Genomic DNA, 22,583 nt, shown 5'->3' with positions numbered 1-22,583 from the left:
GATTATTTCATACTTGCCCGTATGCTTTATGAAATTTTAAAATTAACCCCATATTTTGTTAAAAGTTGCAAAAAGAATCCAAAAATGCTGTAAAAAAGACACTTTTTGCAACATGGGAGGTCTTTTTTGCAGCATTTTTCAACTCCTTTTATAACTTTTAACAGAATAAGGGATTAGTTTTAAAATTCCAAGTGTGGGGTCAAGTATGAAAAGACCCTAAACTGTGGGACTAGTTTTGCAATTTTCCCCAAACTCTGTTTCCAGCTTACAGTCCTACTGGGATCAGTCATGAATTCTTGGCCATTCTCTCAAATGTCTCATATGCAAACTTGAATTCTTGGCATGACGATACATGTATACCATACAGTAACAACAAGGAGGTAAACACAGCTATTTACAATTACTAGGAACGTCCCTTAGTAACAACAGACGATCAGCACACAGAGTCAGCATATGTGAATATAGCCTGAAACAGGAAACCGCATAAGCTGTGCAATTTCCTGGCAGATTATTCTCCACTGCAGTTATGGAGAAGAATGCAGTCTCTAACCTGAGGCCAAACAGAGCAGCATCTCAGTCATCTTAGTACCATTTATTGGTAAAACAAACTCCGAAATATGTCAGTGCCGGAAAGTCTTAACGACTTTGTCAATCCGTCTTCGACACAGTGGACAGTTCGTCAAGTGTGAAGAGCATGCCATACAACAGCACATATGACCGCACCTGAGAGTAGATCAATAACACTTTTTCAATGTTGATTTCCAATTTAACTGAGAAAAAAGTTTTCATGAGTTCAGTAGGAGGACAACTTGTTCAGTCCTAGAATTCAACTTTTATGATCCACAATTTGATGGTAGAGTGACTAGAGTCCAAAAACTGGGATCACATTGTGATCCAGGATGACTTAATTAAAAGTTCCAAATTATGTTCACAGGCAGGTTTATGCAATTTGCAAATTTATCAATGGAAAAATTTTTGCAAAAATTCAAGGGCTTACGGGACAAAAACTGAATTGTACTCCTGCTCCAAACATATGACACACAGATCCGGCATCATTCTGTCTTTATTGGTACTTTCTGATCTATTCTCCGCTTTGCCATTTAAACCTGCAAATCATGACAGAAAGACCAGGCAGAATTTGATTAATGACTGGGCACATGGGGCACAGGCAATAGGGGTAGAAGAAGTTAGGCATTTGGCAAGTTACCTCCTTCCTCTTGCCCAGCTTTCTTAGCTGCGGCAGCAAGAACCCTACATGCACAGTTATTTATTAGATCAGGGTATATAGAAGGACGAAGGAACACTCAGGCAGATGGAGGCAATAATGACCCATAAAAAGTTACCTCTTTCGCATTTCCCAGTGACGCCTTCTCTCCATGATATATTGGACTGCATGCTTAGCAAGAAGATAAATTCCAAACACTGTAAAACCCATTGAGGCATACTTGTACAACCTGAAGGAACAAACGCATATCAAGTACATGGAAATCATAACATCGTGCAAGTAATAAAAGGATGGAGAACATTCTATTTCGCCACAGTTCAGCAGTTTGAGGCAATGTGCATATGTATTGAGCACATCAAAGGAGACAAGCAATATACCTTGACCATTTCCCAAGATTCGCAATCAGCTGATCAATAGTTTTGTCAGATACATAAAATGGGCCTTTATGGGGTCGCTGAATTCGAATTGATCCAATGTCATCCTTAACAGCCTGATGAGGGAAGAAAAGAATGCACTTAGCGACACAAAAAACAACTTTTTAAAGGAGGAACTTTTCCAACATCTACAAAAGTTTGTTTTCAAGTAAAACTAAGGAATGTTCTCTTTGTCAGGAAACCACACACACAAAATCAACATAACTATCATCAACAAGCTACACTCCACAACTTTTGATTGCCCGAAAAAATAGTAACAAAGGTCGCATCCATCTTTCTTCATCGCAAACATCCCCCTACCCATCCCAAATGAAAGACTAGAATAATAATAATAATTGATGAGTATGACTGGATCACTTATAGCTGAATGTTGATTGAAAAGAAAATTAACAAACTCTATTTTTAGAGGGAATATATTCCTACTAGAAAAGCATAACCCAGGCATAGTCCGATGCTATTGAATTATTAATTGAGAGTGCAATATAAACAAAATAGGGTTGCAGTACAATCCAAATAATCCCTTGTCTTTACCCAGATTTCTAGCCAATGTCATTGTTTGAAGTATCTTCATTAAGGAATAATTTCAGTCTAGTTCCGCTTTGACTCTTTAATCTACAGCTGGAGACGAGAATGGGGGAAACAAAAAAGAAAGGTTCATTTGGAGAATCATACCTCACCAACAACTGTCAAGGGCGTACCAGTTGGCAGAACACGTTCAATTCTCTTGACTCCAAGCATCTAGACGAACAAGACATCATCATTGGATCTTGGAAGAACTTGATACAACAGGTTTGGCAAAGTGGACTACATACATCAGAGAAGAAAAACATAATATGCGAGAATAATCCAAACCTTTAGGCCTTGAAGATAATCTAGTGTCCCACGCACTAGGGATCGTCCTGACTCCTCAAATACCTCACTTCCTACTGTTAGTACCAAACCTGTGGCACCACGTGCACCAACAACATGAACACGACTAGTACCATCATCCTGGTATGTCAAGAAGCACACCCCGTTATCATGTAGCTCTAAAACCCTAAAGGTAAGACGTGCATCACATAAGGAGTATCGCATTTCATGTTGACCATTTGACTTTCTAGAAAAATGTGTGCGTTACAAAAGAACAGATTTGTGTGCATTGGTAACAGAGCGCATCCTGTTGAGTCAGAGCAGGAGGTCTTACAAGGTACCAGGGTACTTCTTTGCACATGGAAAGCATCAATGCTGAATCTTGTATCCATGATCCTGCATCATTATGTTTCAAAAAGTGCTGCTCTGCCTGGGAACATCAGGATCTTTTGTTAGAATAGATCTCACTGGTTTACTTTCCTCATTTCCAACTATTTTTACGGTATGTTAAACCAATTACCGTTTGCTCCACAATCACACCTCGCAAACCGCTGTACTCGCAATTAATTGGTGTATCTGAACCAACTCTTCCAGAAACTGCAACTACCAATGGCAACACTTTGCTTGCCGCATCCAATAATTGAGCTGAAAAAAGAAGCATTTAAGGAAATTTAAGAGCAGCCACAATATGATGACATCTTGTTCAATTTTCTACAATACCCAAAAATTTCATATCATAATAGCCTAGAAGAATCAGCCATGAAAAGTTGCAGATCCCACAAAAGAGTAATTACCTACTAACCACTCTATAATGTGAGCCCAAAAAACTCAAACACAAATAAGAACTAAAAGGAACAGAAAATCTATCACGCTCCTTCAGATCAATGGTTTTAGAGGAGAAAAGCAGAAGGGAAAAGGAAAAGCAGCTAAGATGATTTTCAATGCATTTTCATTCTAGTGAATAGATCCCAGTCACTACAAAGTCATGAATTTAGTTGAATATCATGACAAATTAAAAAAAAAAAAACTGATTAATCAGCAAATATTACCTATAAGCATGTTTCAACAAGCATTTACTTCAAGTTTTCCATTGAGGCCAAACAAAAGTAAGAAGTTCCTCTGGTATTTTAGTCACTGGCGATTGCCCGCAAACAGAGTGCTAATGTTATACAAAAGGTTTTGCAATACTCCATAGTACTTGCTATTTTAAGTAGTCAACTAGACCAAATTTGCACTCATCTACATATTTCATAGTTCATGCATCTAAAGCTCAATCTTGGAAGCAATACATTAAACACCACACAGAAAATGAAATTGGGCTCAATCAATTTAAAAGGGAATATGAATTGACCAAAAACAGGAGCAATTTTAACTTACCAGGCAACAACCACCAGGAATATCAGAATATGCAAATAAACATATTACAAATGTAAAACTCAACCTAATAAGTGAATTGCTAAAGAACTAAAACGTACGGGTAATAATTATAAAAAGATACAATAAAATGTAGGAAATTGCCACTCACCCAAGTCCTTTAACTGATTAACTCGAGATACAGACTTCAAAACATCAGCATCCCTAAACATTCCCAAAAGGAATAAAAAATCAACCAAACATGTTTCCCTATACACAAAAAACCCAAAGTATACAAAAAAAAGATGAAGACTAAGGAAAAAGAATAATAACATTATGTTCACCTTCCGCTGCTCCTTCCGAGAAGATAAAGAGCAGCTGCGCTCAGGCAGCAAGTGATTCCACCAACTGGAATCATCGTCAATGATTCACAACAACTTAACAGAAAAAACTACAAGACCCTAACTGTCGAATACCTATTTTCATATAGTGAATTTTCAGCTCTTCTGCATTCTCGTGAAGCTAAACAATACAGCCATTTTTCACCTACTGTATCAGAGAGAACAGAGCTGAAGAATTAGGGATTGAGAATTACAGGAGCAAATCAAATAAGAAACCCAGAAAAGTTCACGAAAGGGGAATTAAAAACAGGGAAGAAAATCAGGGCTCGAAGGTGAAATAGAGGCGTTTGATTGAAGGAAAAAGGTGGTTGCATAAGGGATGTGGAGTGACAGAGAACACAGAATCAGATCCCAAGAGTAAACTACAGGACGAAGCTGAGCCAATTGTTCTACGTAAAAGCGCTACTTCTTTGCGATGGTGTAAAAGCGCGACATCTTCTGCTTTCTCAGAGCTAAATATGGGCCAGTTACAAGGCCCATAGGCCAATAAGCCCAACTACAAAGAAAAGTACTCTTACACAGCCCAGCCCATTGATAACCGGGCAGCATAACGACGTCGTAGCTTGGGCGAAATCCAGAAAACCCTAGCAAGGTTTGGCCTAAAACCCTGAACCTCTGCAACTGAGCTCTCTGTTCTTTCTTCTTCTCCAAGTATTTCCCACTTCCGGCCCCCGATCACTGTCTCGCTCTGTTACTCTGAAATGGCGTCGGCGGCAGTCAGGAACCCGAATTCGAAGCGGTTGTTCGCTCTTTCGCCACGAATTTACTCGTCATGCTGCCGAGGATGCGCCGTCTCCTCGCCGTTCTCTTCATCCGAATCGCCGATCGCTTCACATCAGTCTCCCAACCCTTGGTGGAGATCGATGGCCACCTTCACTCGCACGTAAAGCGCGTACTCTTGTTTGTGGACGTATTCATTTCTTTATATTCGTTTCTGTCATTTGCTCCGGCGTTTTAAACGGCGCCCTGAGATGATGATTCTGGTTATTTATTCATGTAGAGGATTTCTGCATTCCGTGAATGTTATACGCATTAATATTACGATTTGGTTTTGGATTTCTGGTGTGCGTTTGGATAGACGAAAGCTTGAAAATTGGAATTTGGGACTTTAGTTTTGGGAAATTGATACTTTGCATATATTTACTGATGTATTACTTAATGGCAGAAAACCTCATGTGAATGTGGGTACAATTGGCCATGTTGACCATGGGAAGACCACCTTAACTGCAGCAATCACCAAGGTAGGATTGAAAATCGTTAGGAGTTTTTTGTACTTGTACAGTTTTCCCATCCTTGATTTTTATTGATATCTCTCATTTGCTTTTTTGTGCCGTTTATTATCTTGTATATGTAACTTTACTTGCCTGGCGCCTGAAATTGCTCCAATAAAGGTCTTAGCAGAAGAAGGGAAAGCTAAAGCTGTTGCCTTTGATGAAATTGATAAAGCACCTGAAGAGAAGAAGAGAGGGATTACAATAGCCACGGTTGGAGTCTTTTCTATTTGCTCTTCCTGTATTTCTTCTACTTGGAGTGCTTTTCATGCTTAATAATAAAGTGTATGTTAATTTGCAGGCACATGTAGAATACGAAACTGTGAAGAGACATTATGCTCATGTAGATTGTCCTGGGCATGCAGATTATGTTAAAGTGAGATCGAAAATCTACTTTTTTTAATCTACAGTTATCAATTTTGTTTGGTCAATATAGTTGTTTCCTGGTTATTTGCTATAAGTGAGTGAATAAATGTGCTCTGAAGATGGTAATAGGCTATTAGTCAAGGCTTCAATAACTTTTGGTATCAGAACAAAACATCCTTCAATCTGAGTTTCCATTACATTTTCCAGGAAACATGTTTTTCTCATTCATTTCCCACTTTTAAGCTTGTGTGCCTTTCAACTGGTTTTGGCTCTCTTGTGCTTGACTCCCCCCAGCTCCCAAGAAGAAAAATGTATGCAAATACCACGAGAAGCAAGAAGAAAGCTCTGCAAGATTTTATATTGTGCCTGTCTGATTATTTTTGTTATAGATCTTAAGCAAAAAATCTTTTTGAGCACCTCAGGGCCTATTGTTGGAGCGAGCTTGTTGACTTACTAAACTGGCTAGTTTTAGTTCTGGATTGGTGGTGATTTTTGTGTTTTTCAAGTTTTTCCTAAACTTGAATCTTTCTACTTAATGTAGAATCACTCAAGGTTTCCCACACCTCATGAATCTTCGCTGAACCTGTTCCTTTGTGACTGCTGCATTTTTCTTTTAGTTGGGGTTAGTTGGGGAAACAAAATCAAGTGATGACCCCGTGCTTGTTGAGATGAACATAACCTGAGAATATAAATCTTAAGGGTTAACATTGAATAATCAAGATGCAAGAATAATAGGATGCTGTTATTTTTTCAGATCCAGCTCAATTTTGAGAATTACCTGAAGCTGATGACATAGCAAAATCTGTTTGAGGTCTTATTGGTCATATTTGGTTTTACAGTTGAAGTGGTTTTTCGTTCTATGTTTAACATCGCCTTGACGTTTGAATCCACCTATTTAAACACAAACTCATGTAATCAAATCTTCTCAAAAAACCGAAACAGATGAATTGATAGAACAATTTGAGAAAAACCTCTGAAATGGGTCCATTGGTTTGCATCTTTGACTATTAGTGTATAAAAGAATTAGTATTGGCCTATTCAAGGAAAATCTGAATTCAATTTCTAAAGAAGGGTAATTATTAATTGTGCTAATCATGTTATTTGTGGATGTTGGTTCGCGTTCTGATGACTTTAACCATAATGCAGAACATGATTACTGGAGCTGCTCAAATGGATGGGGGTATTCTAGTTGTATCTGCCCCGGATGGACCAATGCCACAAACTAAGGAACACATTTTGCTTGCTCGCCAGGTTCTCACTTTGACATGAATTTTGACTTATGCAGAAAGAACCTTCACTATTTTTTAGGTTATCAACCTTGACTCTTACTGCAGGTTGGTGTGCCATCACTTGTTTGCTTTCTTAATAAAGTTGATGCTGTTGATGACCCGGAACTGCTGGAACTTGTGGAAATGGAGCTACGTGGTAAGTAAAATTTTGGATATGGTCTTAATCTTATACTCTCCACTTTGACAGGTGCAATTCATTTGCATCATCTTATCGTGCTTGCAGAATTGCTTAACTTCTATAAGTTTCCTGGGGATGACATTCCGATTGTCCGAGGATCAGCTTTGTCTGCATTGGAGGGTACAAATGAAGAAATTGGGAAAAAGGCTATTTTAAAATTAATGGAAGCTGTAGATACATATATTCCAGATCCCATACGGCAACTTGATAAACCTTTCTTGATGCCTGTTGAAGATGTTTTTACCATTCAGGTAACTGATACACTTTGTACATGTTTCACATTACTCAAGAACTATCCATCTCAAGTTTCAAGGTCTTTTTCAACTAAACATGCACTATGTATTTCCTAGTTTCAGCTGCTAGTGGAGTTGCACATTTTGATAATTTACTGTCAGTATGCTGATCACATGCTAATATTGCTGTTTTCTGTTATTAGTTTATTCAGCTATTAGTTAATCTTTGTTTTTTTCCTTTCTGGTAAGTTTGGGAATGTTGAATGATCTGTAATAGCCTAAGTTCAGAAGATAGTTGCTTTTGTCAAATGGTGATGAGGTTCTGGGGTTTTTGTTGTGTGCAAAATCTCTTCTCAATGATAGCTATTCAACAAAAAAACACACATTATGTTTGGATTAATGTTTTGAATGTTTTTGTTTTGGTGTTTTGGAGATAGAGAGAGAAAAAATAGAGATAAGTAAGTATGTGTTTTGAGATAGATGGTATGTTTGCATTTGTGTTTTGATATTATATAAAATATTGTAAAATAAGTGGTGTAGGTTTGATGTTGGGACTTGGGAGACAAGAGTTACTGTTTATTGTCAAATCATATTTTTTAATATTTATATTTAGTAATATATATGTGTATGTATATAGTATTTTGTTTGTTAGTGAAATATAATATATATTTATGTTAAGTAATTTTTTTTATTGAGACATTTCTTTTTATATTTTAAATAATAATTATAATTTTAATGCATAATTAAATACATTGTAGTATTGTCTCCAAAATGATTTTGTTAGACTTTATCTTTGGAATGAAAAAACATAATATATAAAATTTAAATAAAAAATTTAGAATTAAGTATGTATTATTGGTATATTGTCCTCAATTTTCAAACTTCTCAAATATTTCATTGAAATAGGAAAATTATGAGTACAAAAGATTTAAATGGTCTAAGTTGAAAAAATTTGTAATCAAGCGTTAAATGCACTATATAACATGTTGAAAATACATTCATTAGATTTTTATATATGAACTGATATTTTAATAGATAACTGAAGTGATAAAAATACGAATTAGGTATATAATATTGATACATTGTCAGTAGTGTACGCAACTGCTACAATATTTCCGTTAGGTAGAAAAGTTTTAAATATTTTAACCAAGTAGCATTGATAGGAAATATCTTTAATATCAATGGTTTCATAAGTTAATAATTATTTTTTAGTATTAATTATTAATTACATTTCACATATATTATATATTAAATAATATATAATACATATAATACAAATAATTTTTAAAAAAATAATTAATAAAAGGAGAGAGAGAAGAAAGAAGAAAGAAAAGAAAGAGAAAAAGCTGCAGAGACAGTGACAGAAAAGAAAGAAGAGAGAGAGAGAAAAGAAATCCAAAAATAAGAAAGAGAGAAGAAAGAAAAAAAAACCAAAAGTAATTACTGCACACCTAGTGAAGGTGTGCAGACACAAAACCAAACATAGGACAGAGATCTCAATACAATGTTTTCTTTGTTCCTTATGTGTGTTTTTTTTTTAATGAGCACTCTGTACCTTGTGTAAGTTTGATATTCTTTTGGGTATTCTGAAGGGCCGTGGAACTGTTGCAACCGGCCGTGTAGAACAGGGTGTAATTAAACCAGGGGAAGAAGTGGAGATTTTGGGACTGTCACAGGTGAGAAGCAGTTTTTTTGAAACCTTAATCTAGCTCCATCACTTCTCTTGTATTTTCAAGGAAGTCTACTGCTTCATTTTTTATGTAAAGCTTTGGGGCCTTCTTATACAGTTGAGTTGGGTTATATGTTGCTATTCCACCATACGGTGAACTGGATTATGATGCCGGCATGTCTTTCTGCTGCAGAACAAACTTAAAACTACAGTAACCGGTGTTGAGATGTTCAAGAAGACTTTGGATTTTGGCCAGGTGAGGGTTCTGTTTCTGCTTGCCTTTCTAATGCATTTCATGTTGCATGTATTAGTTATTTCAAATTTTACCTTTTGGCAGGCTGGAGACAATGTAGGACTACTTCTACGCGGCTTGAAACGTGATGAGATCCAACGAGGGATGGTAAGTCTCTTTGACTGGCAACTTTATTTTCTTATGGGACTTGTAGTGACCAGTCACTCTAATTGGTTACTCTCTATAGTCTATTCTTTATATAAGTTCTCCGTTCATGAGTCAATGTCTTCATATTTCCACTTCTCTTATACTAAGGTGCTTAAACATTTATATGTTATCTGGATATATGATATCTTATCCTCAAAAATCCATTACATAAATGCTTTTGCAGTGGATGGTAAAACTCCCATTTGGGACCAAGCAATGAAAGCAAACTCTATTCTGCCTGTAGTTATCTAATACTTCTTTTACTTATTTATTTTTTTATTATTTATTTATTGTGTGAATCATTGTCTGTAGGTAATTGCAAAACCTGGTACTCTAAAAACATACACAAAGTTTGAGGCAGAGATATATGTCCTCACAAAAGAGGAAGGTGGTCGCCATACCGCTTTCTTCTCAAATTATAGACCTCAATTTTACATGAGAACAGCTGATGTTACTGGTAAGGTCGAATTGCCTGAAAATGTGAAGATGGTTATGCCCGGGGACAATGTGACTGCTGTTTTTGAGCTTATTTACCCAGTTCCTCTTGAAGCAGGTATGTATAAGCTTGTTGTATTAGCCATGGAATGTTTGCTTGGCGTTTAGTTTTTTGATCCATTCAATTTGCGTGTGTCTGTATATTAGCGTCTATGATTACTTGCAGGTTGGTTTTCTTTCTCTACAATGGTTTACTTAGCCATCGATTATTCACTGAGGAAAATGTGAACAATTTGGTTATATATTTTCTGAAGGAAATACATTAGATGCGTCTAGTTTCAGCTGCCAAACCCTAAATTTAATAACTGTGGATTAGATGTATTATTGTGATGCCTCTGTTGTGACCCAATTCTTTTCTTAATGGCAGGACAAAGATTTGCCCTGAGGGAAGGTGGCAGAACTGTTGGTGCTGGAGTAGTTTCAAAAGTTATGAGTTGAGATAATTTATTTCAGGCGTTTTAATTTGCCCGTTTTCCTTTTTCACTAGAGGGTTAGAATGAACGAGTTTCTTGTTCAGGGAAGACAGGTTATTGAGCATGTCGATTGCTAATATATGCCACTGCTGCAAAATGGTTTCATCTGTATCATCAATAATTAAATTTTTCCTTAATCTTACTAATTGCTTTGGCATGCCAGATAATTCATATGTACATCACATCTATTTTGTTTACTGGAATTGAAGAGAATTTTGGAATGTCGTGGTGGTGGTTGTTACCTCAAGTACTGATTACGTTGTTATAATGTTCATGCGTGACAATATTTTTGCTCTCCTATGCTATAATCTTGAAATCTGCAGTCATATCGTTCATGTTAACATGCAACTCTGTTTTTGGTTAGTGTTGATTGGAATAGCAGGCTGAAGAAGAAGAAACGATTACATAATGAAACTTGGTTTTGGTTATAGCGACATTCGACTGAACGTCTTCATATGAGTAAATTTGAAAATTCATGAAGCGAAGATCTTGGGTCAGCAGGAGAAATCCGGTAGTGATATCTAGCTAATTGATTAAGAAATAGCAACCAACACTATCTTGTATTCTCACATCTGTGCTTTCAGCAAACAAGCACGGCCAAAGTGTAAGACTAGCTTCCACTCCATCTGCATTATCGTGACTTGCATGAGAACTCTACGGTTCAATGCAATTTTCGTTTCGACAAAATTCAATCGCATTAACCACAACGTATGATTTATCCACTCAGACAGATCGATTTTAGATTAACTTATCATTTTACACAAGCGTCTTTTGAGTTTTTTTTTTGGTTTTTTTCCTGAAATGAATATATTGTAATTACAAGTGAGGTTAATTTATTAAATAATTTTTTTTTACTTAAATTTAGATAAATGGATGACTGTTTATCTTTATTTCAAAGATTCACTAGATATTTGTTTTTTTTGGATAAATCAGTTAGTAATACAATTTAAGTTTTATTTTGATATTTTAATAATATTTAAACAAAATATTGGGCAATATACCATTGATTATCTTTATCTAAAATATTCATTCAGTTTTTTAGGTAAAGCTTGGTTAGTAAAATAATGTAAATATACTCTTATATTCAATATACTTATGTAATTATCTATACATATAAATAATATTATTTTTAAATTTCTGATTATTTATTATTTATTTATTTTATATTTCATAAATTTATATAATTCTCACTTGTGTTGACATGGTATGAACTAGTTATTATTATACATTACATAATATAACATTGTGCAAATTTTTTCAAGGAAAAAAGAAAATACTTATCACCTTAGCACATATTTTTTTCTTTATCTTTTTATAAAAAAAAAAAACAGAAGTATACGGAAAGAAAGCGGGATTGAAGCGTAGTTTCTATTTAAAGTAGTGTTTCAACCTTGAGCAATTTTAAACTGAAGTCGCCAATTTTGAAATCACGAAACTCCTCTGATTATTGGGTCACCTAATCGCCAGCGGATCTTTCAGGGCTCCAACTATTCACGCGCACGACGCTCCACGGGCAGAGCGTGAGCGTGTTCGACACAAACACTCTGGCGAAACAAATGAGCACCACAAATTAATTCTGTGGGCCCTATCCGTAATGTCACAGTTGGGGTCGACTTGCCAATGAAACAGCACCATTTGTACTGGGTGCAGACTGTGGTGCACGACCGCGTTTGTACAGTGATATTTCTCAGAGCAATAATTTGCTGCCACTATAAATACCGGTCATGATGCGGTTGTAGTAATATTTTTAGCCTCTCTCTGGAAACTCTCCATCTCTTTCTCTCTCTAGAAAAGCTCCGACCCTCGTCGTCGGCTCCACCCGAAACCCTAGAAATCGAGGAATTTGTCTCGTCCATTTCTATTCTAACGGAACGCCCGAGATTTCCTCGCAATCGCCCCGGATCAAAAACCCTAATCCATTTCCCTAAGTCTACTCCCAGTCTAAATCCGTTCAACTTTCCTGCCAGATCTTACCTCAATTCGCCCAAATTTTCCATTCTTGATATAATAATTGATTTAAGCCAAAGAAACCCAATTCGATTCTTTTTCTGTCATATACAGATATTCATTGTTGATATTAAGATTGTCTATAGCGTTGATGGTAGGAATGGGTAGGGTTTACCAGGAGACAGCGAAGCCCTCGTCGTCGTCGGCATCGCCGTCTTCACCGGCTGTGACGACTTCGACGTCGATAACAGAGACCGTAAATGGCTCTCACGATTTCAAGATCACGGGGTATTCCTTGTCGAAGGGTATTGGGATTGGAAAATACATAGCATCCGATACATTTATGGTTGGTGGGTATGCGTGGGCGATTTATTTTTATCCCGATGGGAAGAGCGTGGAGGATAATGCTACTTATGTTTCACTTTTCATTGCTCTGGCAAGTGAGGGCACGGATGTGAGGGCGCTTTTTGAGCTGACTCTTTTGGATCAGAGTGGAAGGGAGAGGCACAAGGTTCATAGCCATTTCGGTAGGACGTTGGAGAGTGGGCCCTACACTCTTAAATACCGAGGCAGCATGTGGTCGGTTTTCATTCTTTTGTTCTTGATGTCTTGTGTTGGATTTTTTTTCCAAGTTCGTGTAATATTTTAAAGTATGAAGTGTGACTAGTTTAGCTATTTCAGTTAATATTAAATTGCCAACAATCTTGTTTTCCTAGTTATTAATATAGGAAAAAAATGTAAGCGGTCAAGTTGAGGTGGGCTTGTTAGATAAGTATGCTAGCTGTCTGCTTTTGTGTTGAGTGCATCTATCCTGTGGATTTCAGTCTACTCGGTTCAGCATTTGATGGTATTGCTTGGACGATGGGTATTCCATGTTTGTTATTAGTTGTTACGGGTTAACTAGGTTCATATTATGAAATTCTGTTTGCCTGCCTTGATAGGCTGTTTCAATTTGTGGGGATTTTGTGCCTTTTAGAGAGGTTATTGTTAAAGGAGCTTCACATAATAGGCGTGAGACATATATCACCATGTCAGAGTATTTATTTGGAGGACTTGACTTCGATTGTGGTGAGTACTAAACACAGCGATCGAAGGAGTTGCGACTTTCTTCCAGATTGTATTATCAGTAAACATACAAGTATAGGATAATTATATTCTCTGTACTCATCTAGTTCAACGATGCTGGATTGGAAGTCCCTTGGTTTTATGACACTTTTTAATGCATTCAACTTATTTTTATTTGAAAATGACTGGTGGAGGATGCCTGATTGCATTTGTTTTGGTTGCATGCCTCCATTATTTCTTTGATCTATCGCTATTAGGGTAGGCAATTTATAGTTACTGGTGTGTTTAGTACAATTCTTTTGTTTTCTTCAAAATATTAGCCACAACCATGGGGCTTCTTGGTAAAGAGTTAATATGATTTGATTTTGTTACTGAAACTTGTGAAAGAATGATATGGGATTATGCAGTTGATCCAGTTGTCATTTTTGTTTCTTTTGATGTGGTATACATAAAGTAAAAGAAGTGATTCAACCTTCTTGTTGCAAGACAGTTGGTGTAAATTAAAAAAAGGAAATGGTCATGGTCAGTATAATGTAGAAGTTAATTTTGGCCGCAGGGGTTACAAGCGGTTTTTCAAAAGAACTGCTCTGGAGGCATCAGACTACCTAAAAGATGATTGTCTTCAAGTTCATTGCTGTGTTGGTGTTGTTAGGTCTCACACAGAGGGGCCTAAGATCTACTCAATACCATTGCCCCCATCAGACATCGGTCAGCATTTTGGGCAGCTGCTGGAAAGTGGAAAAGGAACTGATGTAACTTTTGAAGTTGATGGAGAAACCTTTAATGGTCATAAATTGGTTCTTGCTGCTCGTTCTCCTGTGTTCAGAGCTCAATTATATGGTCCAATGAAGGATCAAAATTCAGAGTGTATAAAGGTTGAAGACATGGAGGCACCTGTGTTTAAGGTCCTTTCTCAGTCTCTCTTCATCCGCGGCTGCCGTTTCTAATAAGGGGTGTCTTTTGTGCTTACGTATTGCATTCTTAATTATGTTTTGAGAGACTAACTTCTTTTAGGTAGAGCCTTAGTATTGCATTCTTAATTGTCTGGCTCCTCCGTTTGATTCAAACCATGATATACTGCTTAAGAGTGATGCCAGCACGAATAGATAAAAATTACTGTTGAATGACATTTGAGAGTGACTTATGTATAGACAAAGATATGCTTGTTTCCATGTTCAGGTCCATCTTAATTTGCCATCTATCAAGACATAATCTTCATAAATTGTCGTCTAATTTGTGTGACTATCGTTTTCTCCATAGTAGTTAATGGCGTGCACCATGAGAGGCGCAAGCTCATCGCCATTCTTCTGCTGTGGCGATGGAGTTCACCCTGGCGCGCGCCTGGGCGCCATTTCGGCTGTTGCCGTGGCACGTGCCAGGGGCTCCTTTGCTAGATGGCCGGGGCCCATTTGAAAATGGGGAAAAAACAATAAAAACCCTTTGGCTCCTGCATGCTTATTACTTTCTCCTTCAGGACCAGCAATGTTCACTTATTTTCTGCTCTTTTTCTTTCTTCTTATTCCGTTTTCTTTCAGATCTCAGACCTCCTTTTCAGTTTTCTCTTTGCACAACTTAGAGCCCGTTTGGTTGTTCATTTTCATTTTCAGATTCTAACAATTGTATTTGTGTAAAAATGCTTTATTGGTTTCTGTGCTAAAACTGAGAATATGTTTGGATTAGTTATTTCCAAATATAGGTATATAAGTGTGAGAATTAAAAATATAGGTATATGTATTTTTGATGTGACAGAAATTAATTATGAGGGTTGACCAAAATGGTTGGGAGAGAAAGCAATTTTATTTGATTTGAAACAAGAGAAGACATGCTGATAAGATAAGACAAGTATGACCAACCTATGTGACCTATAATTTCAAAAAATTCAAGATTAAAATAGGAAAGCATTCTCAATGAAAATGGCTTGACCAAACAAAATCTCAACTACCAAATAGTGAAAAGTGAAAATAATCTCATTGAAACACAACCAAACGAGCTCTTAGTTTCTGTCGTTTTCTCCTCTTTTCTTTGTTCTCTGTTTTCTACTTGTATATTTTATTATCTATTTTAATTAGTAATTACTAGTAAAGTAGTAAGATTTAATTGTTTATTATTGTTGAAATTATTATACTACTAGTGTTGATCAATAGTTTGGTGATATCATGATATTTAATTTCTAATATTAGACTAAAAATCTGATTTCAATATTATTTCTCATTTATGAGAAATAAAATATACTATTTTATATTATTCTCTATGAAAAATACTAATTATATAAATATCAATTATTTTTGTGCATTAGTGCCGTCCTTAGCAAAGGCGCACGCCGCGCCGTGCGCCATGAGCCATTGACTACTACGGTTTTCTCCATGAGTATTGATACTTACCCTGTGGTCTCTTCTGATGAGTTGAATGAAATCAAAGCATAGATTATGATGAGTTTCTGATTGACAATGAATAGTCATCATCATGAAGTATCAATAGTCAGTTTCTGGAAGCCAGTAATTGTAAAGAGAATGATTGTGGCCTTTTTTGCAAGTGTTAATTAAATGGATCTGCTGATCCATGTGCACTAGCATTGCACAGTTATCTTCTTTGTTTTCTATTTCATTTTTGCATTGAAAATATCTTTTTGTACGACCGGCCAAGGAATTCTCAGTTTGTTTATAAGTAAAACGAATCTAATGGGATTTGGTAGTAACTAGTGCATGTTCTTTGTGTTGTCAGTCTCATTTCAAGTTTGAGAATCCCGAATAGGTTGCTGTGGATCCTCATTTTGTCTTGTTTCTTTATTTCATTAGGTATATAAACTACTGGAAACATTTCACCTTTTCCGACCACCAGTTTGATTACATCGAATTACGATCCATGTGCCAAGTTTCTGGCAAATCTTGTGCTTCAATTTATTTTAGTCATTTATTATGCCATCTTGACACTCGTAATTACCTCAGCTTGCAATAATTGCTTTCTTTTGCTGTCTTTTTTACCCTGCAGGCTCTACTTCATTTTATGTACTGGGATGCACTACCTGACTTGGAAGAGCTTACTGGACTCAACTCAAAATGGGCCTCAACCTTGATGTCTCAGCATTTGCTTGCTGCTGCTGATCGGTATGGTTTAGATAGGCTCAGATTGCTATGTGAGGCTAACCTCTGTGAGGATGTTGCTATCAATACTGTTGCAACAACACTAGCACTAGCGGAACAGCATCATTGTTTCCAGCTGAAATCTGTCTGTCTCAAGTTTGTTGCACAACCTGAAAATCTCCGAGGTACTTTCTTTATGTTTGATTTTAGTTGTTACATTCGGTATCTTTTACCAATTAGGTGAATTCTTATAAGTAGCTTGGGGTATGGATGCACCAAGAGTCCTAATTAGGTTGGTGGTATTGTACTAAGTTTGGGTACAAGGTTTTATGCTTCTTAAGCTTATTTTCCATCTTTCCAGATATGTTATGGGTTCTAATCGTATATTGTGAACCATCTTACTTGGTTCGTGCCTTTGAGTGCTTGGGTTTGCTGAGTAGTAAATATAAAACGATTCACTAAGTGCACAATAAATACACAGGAACCAAAGGCGTTTCTTGTTTGCAATCCACATCTGATTGTGATTTGTGCAAAACGAAATTGCAATAGCTGTGACCTTATAATCTTCATATATATGTTATTGGGTGCTCCGTTGTCCTTACTCCTTAGATGCACGAAACAATTTATTGAGATTTGTAATTCATGTATAGTATTTCATGATGTTACTTCTGTACAAATTTTCTGCCTCCTATTTTTCTGTGCGAAGTTGCAAGGGTTGTAGGTGGAGAAGGAATAGTGGACTGTTCAACCCCATGTGTGAACTGGCACTGATATGTTGAATTTGTGCAGCTGTCATGCAAACGGATGGTTTCGAATACCTTAAAGAGAGCTGCCCCCATGTCCTGACCGAATTATTGGAGTATGTTGCTAGAATCAATGAGCACTCTATAGCTGTTGGCAAGCAAGGAATTGAAGGTATCTTAGATGGAAGTGATGTCAATGGCAGACGTGTGAAACAAAGACTGTGAATGTGTTACAAGCAATATTGACTCCCAATTAGCTGATAAAGAGAATAGTCTTAGATCCTTCTTTAGGATTATTATATATATATAAACATTTTTCCCGCTGCCCACCTAGTTTGACACAGTTGTAAATGATCGTTATGTTTCCTTTTGTTATTGTGAGCTAAAAATGGCTCTTTTCTAGTGCGTGTGCTTGACACCTTCGCTGTACTTCACCATGGAAGTGTAATTTGTGTATGGTTCACCTAACTCACGTAAGGACATGTTAACAAACTTCGTCTGTAATGGATGCTAACAGAAGACTTTCAGAACTTTTAAATTATTCAGTCTTGCACATTCTTATGGTGTAAGATATGTTCGCTAGGTATCCACATCGCCTTGGGCATGCCTGCGCATTAGACATCCTGTAATATTATCTTCTAATGATCTACTTACCAAAGAATATCAAGAAATGTTGTCGTCTCAGTTGTTGGTACAAAATGAAATTGTGATAAAGATTGATGAGTATTTAATGCTGTAAACTTGAGGTCTTCAACTTCAGTGTTTACCTTCCTCTTTCCATGTGATTTAATTGCCTAAAGTGCGGATACGTGTTTTGGTCTCCTGCCCTCACTGTCTGGGTAGCTATTTTCTTCTGCGGCAGTAACTGTAAGCTATTGAGCAAAATCCCAAGCCAAATTGATCAAAATGCCATATAAAAATAAACAATGTCAATTTTTAACAGTGGACAAATTCAAGTACCTTTATAAAAACATTTTTTGAGTAGAAAATAAAGTTTTGAAGATTTTATCTGAATAATTATGAACATTTTATATACACATCGTATCAATTATGATTATTACATTTTTTTCACTTGTTTTATACATCATATTAGCATCATCTTACAATCTTTTTTCACGTCGAATCATTTATTTATAAAGAAAATATTAATCAAATACATTCCATCCGGTCTTTTCTGAAATACTAACAATTGCTTTCTAAAAAGTACTCTTATTTCTTATTGTAGCACTACATGAACGCGCCTTTTGCTCTTGTTGAGAGTCGAACTCAAGACCTCCCGCTTACTAAACGGGTGCTCTAACCAACTGAGCTACAAGAGCTTGCCGAAAGGGTTGAGATAAGTTATAACATAACCGAATCTACTTGGGCAAAAGTGTAATTTATTGCATTCAGTGAACAGTTTATGAAGATATCGATTAGGAGACACGTTCCAAGCAAACTTTGGGGGTCCTTTCTGCAAAACTCAATTCTTATTTTTCAAGGGTTCTTCACTCGCACTTTCACTTTCGCCAGCAGCCCCCATTCCTGAATCCTGATAGTGATCGACAGAGAGCATCTCAGAAGCATTTTCTCGCACCTAAAAAAATGGTACTTGATTATTGTCTCATGCCTCTTCCTTGTTACCCTCAGTTTGTGGTTTCGATTTGGCATTAATCTCGTGCTTCCTTGCTCCATCGTTGCAGTTGTTCTTCTCGTATTTCAAGGATTTGGTAGGCAGAGAAGTGACCGTGGAATTAAAGAACGACTTAGCAATTAGAGGCACTCTTCACTCGGTGGATCAGTATCTCAACATTAAGCTCGAGAACACTAGGGTTGTCGATCAAGACAAGTACCCCCATATGGTAATACTTTCCCCTTCCTAAATTCCATCTGTTCATAGGGTTTAGGGTTTTAAGTTTTGAAAAACATTCATATTTTCAGTTGTTTTGGCTTATACATTCACGGTTTATGTTCTTGTCTGTCGTTCGGAGGAGAATCTACTCTAGGGTTTATGAGTTTCCTACTATTTTGGCCTGGGCTTTAACTAGATGTAATCTCTGTCCTGATTTTAAATTATTTACGCATACTTTAAGACTTAGGAATGTTTTTGGAGATGATTGTGGTACTTGCGATGGGAATATGTTGAAATTTGGTTCTGAGACGGAACTTCATTTCCCAGCTTGTTTCTGGATGAGTAATGCTATGGTCGATTTCTTCTTCTTGTCTTCTAGAGTGTTATCATGAAAACTGATTATATCCATTTGGAACAGTTTTAGTACTTATGTGGACTAGTATTACAGAACCCGTTCCTACGTAGGATTTCTACTTAAAAAGTGAAAGCCTGCTAATCCTGGAACACCTGTACCACAAATTGGAGGCTGCCAGTTCTCTGTATATTTGAACATTTTTAGAACCACGATTTAGGTTTACTGCAATTTCTCAATTTAATACGATTCAATTGAATGGAAATGTTAAGTCATGTTTTTCTTCACCAGGCGCGAGATAGTACATGTTTATTAGATTGAAGTTTAGCTTTCATTAGTGGTACTCAATTGGTGTAGATTTCATTTCCTAAGGCAGGGAGAAGTTTCCATTTTTATTTTTAAGTCTTTTAATGTTGATACTGTTCTTTGGGGGATCAAGTAGACAATGACTGTTGCTTTTTTCTAATCTTGCATCCATAGCCTTTTATGCAATCCCCTATCAACAGGCAACAAGCAACATAGTTCAATTCCCATGCATCTTCTGTGATCTTACAAGGTGCTTCTTTTTAGTGTTGACAACTGATTCTAGTTTTCCCATGCATAAACCTCTTCTCAATACAAGAGGCTACTGTTTCCATCAACCTGAGTGTCCGTGGACATCTCATTTGGTGGTTCCCTTTTTGGCTCTAACTTTTCTGCTCCAATAATATACTTGTGTTTTACTCTGGCAGCTTTCAGTTCGGAACTGCTTCATCAGAGGATCCGTAGTTAGGTATGTCCAATTGCCACCTGAGGGAGTTGATGTTGAACTGCTTCATGATGCTACCCGAAGAGAAGCTCGGGGCGGTTAGTTCTCTGTGTCTCCAACCTGTATGTTATGAATTCGAAGAAGTAGTAGACTCTTCATTGGAAAACTTGGAGACCTTTTTTTCTGTATTATTCTGAAATATCTTGCCGTTGTGGTAATCATTGGAAAGTAGAGTAAGTCAGCATTGAGGAATGTGATGGGGGCTATGGAGACGCTAAATATTGAAATTTGTTAGCATGACTATGATATAGTTGAGAGTATACTCTCTTCTTGCAAGCTCGTGTACCATAAACTTGAAGAGTGGCTATGTGGTTATATGATTGTTTGACGGCACTCCTGGGAAAATTTCATTTACTGCGTGTGTGTGTGTGTGTGTGGAGATTTGAGGGCGTGAAGCAGGTTATTGAATGCTTTGCTTGAAACAAGTAGATATGTGGTACAAGCCACAGGATAAATTAAGCGAATATGTCTAACACTCCCAAAAAACAATTGAAGGAAATGATGAAGAATTGGTTAGCCGCCAAATGGAAACTCGTGTAAAGGTTCATATAAATATGCTGCATTGTCGTTGTGTAATACTTGAATATACACAGGCTGGCACGTGTATAAATTAGTTATGTATTTGTATTTAATTAATGTGTGATATTCTTGACATGATAACCGCCCTCGATTTCTTCAACCAAACAAATATATTTTGATTGCATCAAGATTCTGAATTAGGGGTGTATTCAGTTAACATCAACCAGAAAAGAGTCTTGTATGAGGCAAAGTGGTCGCCATTTCACTCACAAAGACAATTGCGAGAACAGGAAACACGCAAAAATCTTGTTCTCGAACAAGAACCCTACAAGCAACAACGAGCATAATGCTGAGCATGAAGTCAAGATTTACGTTGGAACAGCAAGACTAACTATTCTCAGCACCACACAAGTTCTTGTTGTTGGGAGGACGACCATCATTCGTGATAGGTGGCCTGCATGTAGGTTCTTTTGGGCGTTTCCCACCGCCACCCTCATGTGGTCCGCTTCACATGTCGAATCAGTATGATCCGTGGTGGTTCGTGGAGGAGCTGCCACCAGGTGCATATGGCCATTTGCCCGGATTTTAGAACTATAGTTCTAGTGGTTATGAGAATGGTGGAGGTTGTATTGTAGTGTAGGGATGAAGGAGGGGAAATCAGATTGAATTTTCTATATCAAGTCCTATTATATTTAATACAAACCATCTATATAAAAGATTACCTCATTTATTTTAGTTTAGAATCAGTTCTTTTAAAATTTGTCATAATTACAAATATATCTCAAATGAAATAAAAAATGCTATAGAATTTAAAATAAAAAAATCGAATCCAATTGATAGGAATAAGAAAATTTTCATAATTTTATATATTATAGAAAAAGTATATTAAAGTGACTTGATTTATGTGGTAGGGATTACTATATTAGATGAAGCTCCATCTGACTCAACAATCACAACCATATAAATGTATGACTCGCATGCAAGATAGTTTTATGTATATTGATTTATCAAGAATTGTATGTACAATTTTGATAAAATATTATATTGTCTGAATTTAGAAAATAAATAGTAATACATTATTTTTCATTTTTTAAGAAATTTTAAAAAGTGTTCATGTATATCAAATACATTAATGGATTTTTTGAATATGAGTGTTAGTAATAATTTTTTTATTTAAAAAATTACATCTAATACTCTCGGCAAATATTTTTGTGTTAGTTAAAATTTATTAATTTTGTTACTATTAAAAAAAATAAATGAAAGTCTATATTTACCATCAATTTATATTATAGGTCATATAATTTTTTTATGATCAAATTATATTATATATCTTTACACGCTAATAAATGTAAGGAGTTACATTTGTAATTTTATAAAGATAGTTTAATTGGGAATGATTTGTCTGACTTACAATATTAAAGCATGTAAAGTTTATCAAGAGTAAATATGAATTTTTATTTACTTATTTTTATTTGCTAATGTAAACAAAGTTTGAGGAATTTACTGATTGATTGATCTATTTATTAAATAGTAATAAATTTAAAAATACTAAATATAATATAA

At 36.2% G+C, this 22,583-nt stretch overlaps 4 protein-coding genes and 1 non-coding gene across 5 annotated transcripts; 3 read left to right on the top strand and 2 right to left on the bottom strand.

Annotated features, from left to right (window-relative positions):
- Nucleotides 1-293: 293 nt before the first annotated feature.
- Nucleotides 294-4,622, bottom strand: DAL1 (E3 Ubiquitin ligase family protein). Its single transcript, XM_011081497.3, has 11 exons — nucleotides 4,206-4,622; nucleotides 4,034-4,086; nucleotides 3,029-3,153; nucleotides 2,843-2,938; nucleotides 2,512-2,649; nucleotides 2,332-2,397; nucleotides 1,603-1,715; nucleotides 1,344-1,454; nucleotides 1,208-1,251; nucleotides 998-1,106; nucleotides 294-723 (listed from the first exon to the last, which is right to left on the bottom strand). The coding sequence occupies exons 1-11, from the start codon at nucleotides 4,277-4,279 to the stop codon at nucleotides 621-623; spliced, it is 1,032 nt and encodes a 343-aa protein (XP_011079799.1). The 5' UTR covers nucleotides 4,280-4,622; the 3' UTR covers nucleotides 294-620.
- A 217-nt stretch (nucleotides 4,623-4,839) lies between these two features.
- On the top strand, nucleotides 4,840-10,842 carry LOC105163229 (GTP binding Elongation factor Tu family protein). Its single transcript, XM_011081498.3, has 12 exons — nucleotides 4,840-5,145; nucleotides 5,428-5,503; nucleotides 5,654-5,746; nucleotides 5,835-5,909; nucleotides 7,046-7,150; nucleotides 7,234-7,324; nucleotides 7,412-7,617; nucleotides 9,192-9,275; nucleotides 9,462-9,524; nucleotides 9,606-9,668; nucleotides 10,020-10,260; nucleotides 10,570-10,842. Exons 1-12 carry the CDS (start codon nucleotides 4,964-4,966, stop codon nucleotides 10,638-10,640), a joined length of 1,350 nt encoding a protein of 449 aa, XP_011079800.1. The 5' UTR covers nucleotides 4,840-4,963; the 3' UTR covers nucleotides 10,641-10,842.
- A 1,563-nt stretch (nucleotides 10,843-12,405) lies between these two features.
- Nucleotides 12,406-18,051, top strand: LOC105163230 (BTB/POZ and MATH domain-containing protein 2). The gene is made up of 4 exons (XM_011081499.3): nucleotides 12,406-13,201; nucleotides 14,244-14,592; nucleotides 16,676-16,952; nucleotides 17,557-18,051. The coding sequence occupies exons 1-4, from the start codon at nucleotides 12,774-12,776 to the stop codon at nucleotides 17,733-17,735; spliced, it is 1,233 nt and encodes a 410-aa protein (XP_011079801.1). The 5' UTR covers nucleotides 12,406-12,773; the 3' UTR covers nucleotides 17,736-18,051.
- A 704-nt stretch (nucleotides 18,052-18,755) lies between these two features.
- Nucleotides 18,756-18,829, bottom strand: TRNAT-AGU (transfer RNA threonine (anticodon AGU)). The gene has a single exon. It is a non-coding gene; the product is annotated as a tRNA-Thr (tRNA).
- A 108-nt stretch (nucleotides 18,830-18,937) lies between these two features.
- On the top strand, nucleotides 18,938-20,834 carry LSM2 (Small nuclear ribonucleoprotein family protein). Its single transcript, XM_011081500.3, has 3 exons — nucleotides 18,938-19,097; nucleotides 19,193-19,351; nucleotides 20,425-20,834. Exons 1-3 carry the CDS (start codon nucleotides 19,095-19,097, stop codon nucleotides 20,542-20,544), a joined length of 282 nt encoding a protein of 93 aa, XP_011079802.1. The 5' UTR covers nucleotides 18,938-19,094; the 3' UTR covers nucleotides 20,545-20,834.
- Nucleotides 20,835-22,583: the final 1,749 nt, after the last annotated feature.

This window comes from Sesamum indicum, linkage group LG6 (genome assembly GCF_026168435.1).
Source record: "Sesamum indicum cultivar Baizhima isolate 11 linkage group LG6, ASM2616843v1, whole genome shotgun sequence".
Taxonomy (NCBI): domain Eukaryota; kingdom Viridiplantae; phylum Streptophyta; class Magnoliopsida; order Lamiales; family Pedaliaceae; genus Sesamum; species Sesamum indicum.
This window is presented reverse-complemented; position numbering and strand designations above follow the sequence as displayed.